The following is a 10,474-nucleotide window of genomic DNA, read 5'->3' on the forward strand; positions in this document are numbered from 1 at the left end:
TCCCTTGAGATGATTGTCCAGTAAGGTGCCGCTTATTCTTGTTCTCGTCTTCACGACGCTTGATGTCTGTCTCAGCTCTTATTGCTGCTCCCATTAAATCAGCAAAGCTTGTAGGTTGATAAACTGCTAAGGATGACTGAATGCGGCTGCTCAATCCCTTTTTGTATCTGTGCATTTTCAGAACTCCATCTGCCATGATTGTCGGGGCATAAGTTCCAAGGTCATTGAATCGGGAGGTGTAATCTACCACTGACATGTCTGGAGTTTGCGAGAAGTTCTCAAACTCGCTCAATTTCTGTAGTCTGACTTCTGCTGGGAAATATTGTTTGAGAAAGACATCTCTGAATTGTCGCCAAGTGATTGCTCCGGCGGCTGTCAGGGTAGGTGAGACTGTTTCCCACCACTTGCTTGCCTTATCCTCCAGGAATGGCACTATCACCTCTACTTTAAGTGCCTCAGGTATTTCTAGCAGTCGCAGTTGGGTTTCCACGCTTTTCAACCAACTCTGGCTACTCTCAGGGTCGGCGTCTCCCTTGAACACTGGGCAACGGTTCTTACGAAGGGATTCATAATGATACTTGATCCCATTCTGTGCCCGTGGTTGTTGTGGCTGCTGATTACCATTGGGGTTTCCCAAACCCTGGATGGTTGTTGCCACTATGGTGGCTATAGCTATTAAATCTGCTTGGCTCAGGCCCACTCTGGGAGGTGATGGCGGTGGAGGTGGATTTCCGTCAGGATTCGGATTCTCATTATTGTCATTGTGGTTGTTGGCGTACCGTGGGTTGCGATTGGCTCGTGGAGGTCTTCCGGCCATTTCCTACAAGTGTACAAGTTTCTAAGATATTTGTTGCACAATTTGATAGAATGTATTGAATAATTTGTGCGAAAGTAAATTGACGCCAACAAGTAATCGAACTAACAACGTTTATTGATTTCTCAATTAAACATAAACAACTGAATGGGAATTTATTGGAATGGAAAAAAAAAATGGCAACAACGGAAATAAACAAAAAAAAAGGTTCACTAAAATATTCTAATCTGATATCTCTCCATTCCCCACAGCTACGTCAGGTGGGGCTTCCTCCTCTTCGGAATCCTCCTCCGGCATCTCCGGGTCTAAAAATTCTGCCAGCTGCATCTACAGACTTTGATTCTCCGATTCTAATTCAGCAATCTGTTCCTTATGAGTCAGAATCTTCCCTATCGCGTTGTCCAACTCATTCTTTGCACGCGCGCAGTTGGCTTGATCCTTCTAGATGAGTGCCTTCTCCCTTGCCTTCCTTTCGTCTATCTCCCTTGATAGCCTTTGGTTATTTTCTGACAATTGCATGACCACCTTCCACGACTCTTCCACTCTCTCCTTATCTCTTACCCGTGCGTGACGAGCTTCAGCCAATTCTACGGTACGTCGGTCCAATTCATCCATAGCTCGTTTGGTTTGGACCCTCGTCAGTTGTAGTGACTCTCGCAGTTCGCCGTTATCTTCATTAACGAGTTGAAACATCTCATATACCTGATCGACCCTCTTTTCTGCTGCCAATAGCTTGGTAGTCAGATCCTCCACTTGCTTCCTCCTCTCCAGGTTGCTAGCTCTTAGCCTCCTAGCCGTCCTATCGTGGCGTGCTAGAGTCAAATCATCTAAACGTAGAAGGGACTGGGCGCGCGGGCGAGGTCGGGGACTGTCTAGTTGGAACGTCTCTCTATGAGTAATCGAAGCTACACTCTTACGGGCAGTCAAACGTGTGCGAGCCATTTCCTGAAATAACGAGAGGAAATGTTTAACAAGTATCGGAAAAGCGGTCAAGGAACATGATACAAAACAAGGAATATTTTCCAAGGGTTCTAAAGAATGAATCATAAGGATATTGATGACAAAGTTGGTTAGGAAAATGATTAAGCTTTTGCCAAAATTTGACTTCGTCAAATTTCCTATGGCAATCTCCCATCCGGATTATGAACCTGGTGTGCTCTGATACCACTTAAATGTCACGCCCCGAGACCGGGGTTAGTCGACACCGGCGTTGTCTCACAATCACATAATTGCAAAACAACAAGCCTCGTAGTAAATCAAAATAACCTGTCTTTTTCATAACCAATAATCGTCTTTACAATGCGATAGAAATAAAATGCGGAAGCGGAATACATGATGATAAAATTAAAGACGGAATAAATTCGACTGGTCTCAAATGGAGTTTTCTTCATTACCATCCCCAAAAGTGATCTTGCTCTTCACCCTCGATTTGTTCCTCGTTCTTATCTGGGTGGGAATGTAAGGGGTGAGTATTTTGGGGAAATACTCAGTAAATGGGGGTCGATCGAGCATAACAAATATCGAGGATATACATACGAATAATTTATCGAAATTTCAATATTAAGCATGTTGAATCAAATAATAACAAACTACGAATATAGCACTGAAAATCATCTCATTTTCTATGGTTTTACTGATCAGTCCCCTATATGTTACTCCTCTAAGGGGCGAGGCCAAAGGAACGGTTATTGTAACCCACCGCATCAGGGCCTAAACAAAACATATCGAAGTTCGGAATTTCCTTTACCATTTCTAAATCAAATCATTACAGTGCATTTCAAATAATTCAACATGCTTTCGAATATTATAACTGATATCGAACAACGAATAATTCAAGGGGTTTTATACCGAATGGAAATGAATAGGTTATGCCGATCGAATTTTTAAAGTCGTATTTAAATTATTTCCTACATATATCATTCTCACAAAAATAAAAGGATTTAGTGTGCCCAAATATTTTATATAAAAATATACATATTCAAAAGTTTACCTTAAAAACAATTAAATAATAAGTCATATTTATTAAAAGAGTATTTATACTAATAGTCACTTAAAATAACTATATTTGTGAAATTTTTATATAATAAACAAAAGAAGTCCACAACAAAATAATCAAATAAGTGGACCATATTTATTTAAGAGTATAAATATCAAGGCCACTTAAATAAATATGATTGAGCAATTTTATTCAATAAAATCAGAGGCAAAATAAAACAAAGGAGAAAACCCACTTACGTTTCAAATAAGATAATCGAGAATTGAGTTTGTGGGGAGGATTTGAAGCTTCAAATGGCTACTGGTCCAAGACAGCAACTTGTGGAGAGTTTCTGAAGTGGTGGAATCTAGACTTCAAAACGCTACGGCAAAGCTTCGAATTAGCTGCTGCAATGCCTCGATCTTGGCTGAATTCGGCTACTGTCACCTTCGGAAATGGACAGATAGTGGTCTGGAAAAAAAGGCATCAACCTTGCTTCGAACCGTTGCGGGATTCTCGGGTTTTTGGATAGCTTGTTTGATCAAGCTCCTCGGCTATTCCTGGACCAATTTTGAGCAGCAACTGCTCTCGAAGAAACAGCAGGAACTTGGCTAAGGTTGGGTTGTTAACAACGATAGCAACTGGACTTCGAAATGTTACTAAAATGCCTCGAATTTGGGTAGGAGGTTGGGCCAAGAAATCTGTTTTCCAGCAACTGAACTTTCGAATTCTGCAGGTACGGGGATGAAGCTTACAGTATGTAGTATCCCTTCGGTTCACCTATATTTATAGGCTTGAATTATCAGCTCCAAGGCAAGCTCCCATCACTCCAAGATTTCTGCTGATAGCTTAGTCAACGGGTGATTACGGTTTCCTCTTCCAAGCTGAATGTGGCCCTTTTCTTGGTTCAAGTTCACGTCCGAGACTCATGCTGCAAATGGAGTGATTGTTGGCTTCTTTAATTTCAATAGGAGAGTGATTTTTGGGTTGTGAGGATTTCCCCCAAGACTGGTGCCTTCCATAATGCACGGTCTTCACATTCTCCCCTCCTTATTTTAAGTTTCGTCCGCGAAACTTGGATTAACTTGTCCTTCGAAAAGATAGGGGTATTGGTCTCTCATTTTCTCTTCGAGTTCCCAAGTGGCCTCTCTTTCGGTATGATTAGACCATTGTACTTTGACATATGGAATCGTTCGTCTTCTTAGTACTTGGTCCATTGTATCCACGATTCGGATCGGGACTTCTTTATACTTAAGTTCTTCATTCAAGTCTCCCTCGATTAAGAGTGGTTCAGCTTCAAGAATGTGGCTTGGATCTGAAACATATCTTCTTAGTTGCGAAACGTGGAAGACATTATGGATTCTAGACATATTTGGTGGGAGTGCCAGTCTGTATGCAAGTGTTCCCACTTTCCCCAGAATTTCAAAAGGTCCAACATATCTAGGGTTCATTTTTCCGGGTTTGTTGAATCGAACCACACCTTTCATTGGTGATACCTTCAAGTATGCTTTATCTCCCGCTATGAATTCCACTGGTCTTCTTTTCAAATCAGCCCAACTTCAAGTATGCTTTATCTCCCGCTATGAATTCCGCTATGAATAATGAATATTACTAAAAACCAAAATCACAATATTTTTAAATGAAGTGCATATAGCGATTGTCAAATAAAATTCTCTTAAGTAACAAAATTATCATAATGATGTTAAAATAAAACCCCTAAACTTATTATTAAGTTAAATATCAATTTTTTTTTTGCTAACTTTTAACTCCTTGCGAATTTTGTTTAACTTTCTCCTTTTTCAAATATATATTATACATAGTTAATTTATATCATAATAGATCATTTGAAAATTAATATTGATGATTGATAATTTCATGTTAAATAAAATTTTAAAATAATATCAATCAAATAAATATGTGTAGTAAAACACATATACGTAACATTCAGTTTAAAAATACCATATATAAAAAATTTAATTTCTAACCAATGATAATAAACTATAATTCATACTTATTATAAGGATTATCTTAATTTAAAAAATTATAAAGATTATTTCATAAATTTAATGCAAATGTATAAAGTAATTTTCATTCTTTTTAATTTCACATTAATTTCTTTTTCTATGAATAAAGTTGAAATAACTCAAAATAATCAAATTATATTGCAAATAAAATATTAAAAAAAATTGCAAAAGAGCATATAGAATCTGCATGCTCTCAATATCCATTTTAATTGAAAAAAAACCATAAGAAAAATGACATTTTCTATGGTTGTAAAATTTGTAGTTCATTCAACTAAAATAATGAAATAAAATTATTTTTACTTTCAATATCAATCTTTAGATCAGAAAATTGAAAAATCACATAAATAAATAAATAAAACATTAATGAAGTAATGGTGAGTGAAATGATAACTAAGTAAATTAACAATTCTAACTCATATCTCACTTAAATTAACAAATAAATAAAACATCCATGAAGTAATTATGAGTGAAAGGGTAACTAAGTAAAAAATTTAAAAAATTAGTGAAGTAATGATGAGTGAAAGGGTAACTAAGTAAATTCATAATTCAAACTCACATATTTATAGATAGTATAGATATATATATATATATATATATATATATATATATATATATATATACAGTTTTGTTATCCTGCACACCCACCGTGCACACCTCCGTGAGCACCTATGAGGTGTCACTCACCCATTGGATGCGCAATTTTTCTATATTCCATCACATCCAATAGGTGAGTGACACCTCATAGGTGCTCACGGAGGTGTGCACGGTGGGTGTGCAGGATAACAAAACTGTATATATATATATATATATATATATATATATATATATATATATATATATATATATATATATATATATATATATATATATATTTTACATTCTTTGACTTTTGGTTTGATTCTTAAACTTCTCAATTGGAAAAAATGCACTGTACCATGTACTTAAAAAATGGACGAGGTCATTTGCTCATTTATAAAAAAATTCACACTCAAAAGAAGGTTAACTACTAAAAATTTTCTATCTTCTTCCAAAAACTCTTGACTAAATGATGGTTGACGCTGCTACAACAATGGCTTTGGAAACTCTACGTGATCTATTGACCGAAGAGGTGAAGTTTTTATCAGGTGTCGAAGGTCAGGTTGAGGATGTCGGAAGGGATCTTCGAAGGATGCGAGATTTCTTGAAGGATGCCGACAATAGGCGGGACAGATACGACTCTGCCATCGTGCATGGTTGGGTTTCAGAACTTATGGTTCTGGCAACAAGGGCTGAGGATGTTCTTGAAAAATATGCTGTTGAAGTTGCATCAAAAAGAGGATCCAAGAACTTGAAAAAAAGGCTCAAAAGATTCACTTGCATATTGGGTGAGTGTTTGGCTCTTCACGAGATAGGGAACGAAACTGCAGGAATTATCTCTCGCATGGCTGAACTCACCAAAAAATTGGAGTCTATAAGTAAAGGGGAGGGCTCGTCAAGTTTCGGATGCAATGACGATCAACAATTGCTAAGGCTGACATACGGTCATGGGATTGAAGAGCACTTCGTTGGGATGAAGAATGACATAAATCGTCTTGCGTTAAGTATGAAAAATATTGATGATAGATCATCTCGAGTGATTTCTAAATGTGGGATGGGTGGTTTGGGGAAGACCACTCTTGCCAGAAAAATTTACCAACACAAGTTCGGTTTTGAAGCTCGTGCTTGGGTTTGCATTACGCAGAAACTTCAAGCAAAAGCTATTCTCCAGGAAATATTGAGGCAACTTCTTCCGGGAGAAAACAATGAACGAGTAACGAGAATGGAGGAAGCTGAATTGGTGAGAGAACTATATGATATACAGAAAAAGAAGAAGTGTCTGGTGGTTCTTGATGATATATGGGAAATTCATCATTGGGATATCTTAAAGAAGCATTTCCGCTTGCAGAATCGAAATCCAAAATTTTGCTCACAACTCGAAATCAAATGATCGCAGACACAGAATTTGTCTACAAACTAGATTTCCTGACGGAAGATGAAAGTTGGGATCTGCTTCGAAAGATAGCTCTTCCCCTCCATCAATCCGAAGGTTAGTTTTATTATGTTGGTTGATCGATACTTGTAATAAATAAAATCCAAGCAAGTAATCTCAAAGGCATAGTTTGGTGCACTTGATAACTAAGTGATTCATAATTTATCCCTCTTCAACCTATGTTTGGCTCATTTTTTAAAAGCCCACAAAAACTAGATGGGCCCGTGATGATGTTGGTCTAGCATGGAGAAGACATCCCACCAAAGGTTAGGGATATCTGCATGATAAAATAATAAATAATATGAAATGACGTTATTAACCCCCAAAGTTTTGAATCGACAGCAACCCTAAAATTTCATTTTACCTTCTTCAAAATTCATTTCTCTCTGAGGCGGCGAGAGATAGAGAATCGAGGCTTTTGAAGCCGCTTCTTGTGGAGGTTAAAGGATATTAACAGGTAAAACTTTGGTGTTCTTCAATATTTTAATTTAATTTCGTTTGGATTGAAGAATTTATTTGGAGTTTGTGGAAGTGTTGATGTTTTTTGAAGTGTAATGCTCTGGGTTGTAGTTGATTTTCTCATATGGGCTGTACTAGCATGCAACGGTTTTCAGAAACTGAATCCTCCCATTAACACGCTCGAGAATTTTATTTTGTTTTCTTCTTGGTTGTCTGTTTAAGTTTTCCAGTAGTGTCCTATCAACTGCAATAACGTTGGAGCAATTAGTATTTAAAATATCTTATAATGATTTTATTCAATTCATGGGAAGTATTCGAAAAAAACAGCTAACGATCGCCTCCAATATGATAATGAACTTAATAATATCGCTGGAAATAAATACCATTTCACTAATTATTCATGCTGTAATGGGTTTGAACAATTCCCCAGAACACGTAATTGGTGTTGTTGGCTGAAGTTCTTCTATTTCTTTAATAACTTGAGCTTTGTCTGATTCAAACATCTCATCCTCTGCATAACAAATTATGATTATGTATCCATATAAATATCATGTACTGGTAAAGAACGTTGATAATATCAGCGGGTTTGCACTGGTTAGCCACGAAAAGCTGCAAGATGGACTAATTAATCCAGTTAACATGATGTAAATTTTTGTTATAATGTGGCAGAAGTTATTATATCATGGACAATCAAGATGAGAAGGTTATTATATCTACATATGACCCTGTTGCTACTAAAGATGTGTGGGGTGCTATGGGTACAATTCCAGGGTTGACAATAGATGAGAAGGTTTTTGCAGCTGACAAGTTAGTGGAGAATCCAAAGAAATTGGCTTTTTTTTTCAGTTTACCCGACGAGGCTCGACACTCCTTGGTCAAGCAACTCTTAAAAAAAGAGTGAGTATGATATCTACAACATGGTTGAAAACAATGATTTATTTTGTTGACTGTGAGCTTTTTCATGGATTTGTCATACTATATTCCGTACTTTGGTTTTATTTTTTTTAATATGCAATGTTTTAATCTGCCTTTGTTGTTTGGTATCTCTTTGTGTCAATATTTTAAATACATTTAAGTTAATGTTTATTATATATATATATATATATATATATATATATATATATATATATATATATATATATATATATATTATAGCATAATTTGGTGTGGACAATGAATTTTTTTATTGTTTTCTAAATTCTCTCATTTTTTTAAAGGAAATAAAGATGAATAATTATTTTTAAAATTGTTTAAAATTATTCATCATTTATGATTTTATTTTATTTATTTCTAATATATATTTTTAATAATTTTTTTAATATAATCAGGATTTTAAAAAAATAATAATAAGAATTGAGACATGCAATTACAAGATATTGATAACAAAATATAAGTTTTTAAAGTAGGGTTAATTTTGTCATTACAATTCATATATAAATTTAATCACTCATGTTAAAATCATACCAAACATTCAACATATTATCTTATCATTATATTTATCCTTGATTTATCCTTATACTATATATCCCTTACTTATCCTATCCTATGTACCAAACTGTACCAAAGTGAATATCCAAAACTAAAAAGTGATTATTGTGCCAAAGTCTTGGTGCGAAAAAATAAGGCCAACAAAATACATCTCTCTTATATTTTTTTTCTTTGTTTAGTGTTTTTCTTACCCTCTAAGTCTTCAAGATTCACGTACGTTTGGAAAACTAATTGCTTCCTTAAATATGCCAATATTTTGTAGCACAAACGTTTTCTTTTCTTTACAGGGCAACCTTTCAATTTTTGATTTCTTGTTTTCTTAACTTCTTACGACTTGAGTTGACTCTGGTGCGCTGAATGCAAATGAATTTATTTGTTATATTTATCGAACCTATTATTTGTTTATTGTTGTATACTAATGTAATCAAGATGGAGATTTATTTATTTTGCCGAATGCGCACACAGCCAACTCGAAACTTGAAGCTATAGGAAGGGAATTGGTACGCAAATGTGGGTGCCTACCCCTAGCAGTATCCGTTATTGGTGGAATTTTGCGAGGACAACAAAATTTAGGGGACTGGAATAAGGTCCTCAAGAATATGGATTCACATCTGAAGCGTGGGAAGGAAAGTGTAGGACAGGTTCTAAACTTGAGTTACAATATATTGCCTTACCACCTAAAGTTATGTTTTCTGTATTTAGGATTTTTTCCGGAGGACAAGAACATAAATGTGGAAGATGTTTATTTGATATGGATGGCAGAAGGATTGATTTCATCAGATGATAAAGGCCGAAATGAAACTCTTAGGGATGTTGCTGAACATTATTTAAATGAGCTAGCAAGCAAATGCATGGTTCAGGTGAAAATGGATTGGGGATATAAATCATGCCATCTTCATGATTTGGTGAGAGATCTATGTTTGTCCAAAGGAAAAGAGGAAAAGTTTTTTGCGGATTCTCAAGGAAAAATTCGAAGATTGGTGTCACGCCCCGAGCCCAGGCCCGCGCCTGCGTGACTGCACAATGGGCCCCTATAGCAACTACTTCGTATTCGTCCTCGCTTTACGAAAATGATTAACCCAAGTTGCTATAGAAGTCCATTGTAAACCATTATAAACTCATTTTAAATCTTGATTTTTTTTTCGATGTGGGACAAGGGTATCATAATCACCCCTCCTTCAGAACGCGACGTCCTCGTCGCGGCCTGACCCCTCGATCCACCAGCACCGAGAATCTAGAGATGGCTCCTACAGGTTCAAGAGGTGGCTCCCGTCATGTAGCACTTTGCCCCGCAGGTTCAAGAGGTGGCTCTCATGCACGTAGCACTTTGCCCCGCATAGCACTTATTTCCCGGTGTTCCATGCCGGTGACCGGCTCTGATACCATTCTGTCACGCCCCGAGCCCAGGCCCGCGCCTGCGTGACTGCACAATGGGCCCCTATAGCAACTACTTCGTATTCGTCCTCGCTTTACGAAAATGATTAACCCAAGTTGCTATAGAAGTCCATTGTAAACCATTATAAACTCATTTTAAATCTTGATTTTTTTTTCGATGTGGGACAAGGGTATCATAATCCTAAAATGTCACGCCCCGAGATGCATGGCATGAACATCGGCAATGTTCTTAAAAATTCAGTAATTAAATAAACCAAGAACACTAAGCCTAAACAACAGTCTTATTCCAAAGTAGAATTTATTCAAATAAT

The 10,474-nt window shown here is 36.5% G+C and overlaps 1 protein-coding gene across 1 annotated transcript; it reads left to right on the forward strand.

Annotated features, from left to right (window-relative positions):
- Positions 1 to 5,731: 5,731 nt before the first annotated feature.
- Positions 5,732 to 10,305, forward strand: LOC140812249 (putative disease resistance protein At1g50180). Its single transcript, XM_073170476.1, is given in 3 exon segments — positions 5,732 to 6,716; positions 6,719 to 6,878; positions 9,252 to 10,305. Coding segments are annotated over 3 exon segments (1,548 nt in total). The 5' UTR covers positions 5,732 to 5,861; the 3' UTR covers positions 9,785 to 10,305.
- Positions 10,306 to 10,474: the final 169 nt, after the last annotated feature.

This window comes from Primulina eburnea, chromosome 14 (assembly GCF_022965805.1).
Source record: "Primulina eburnea isolate SZY01 chromosome 14, ASM2296580v1, whole genome shotgun sequence".
Lineage (NCBI taxonomy): Eukaryota > Viridiplantae > Streptophyta > Magnoliopsida > Lamiales > Gesneriaceae > Primulina > Primulina eburnea.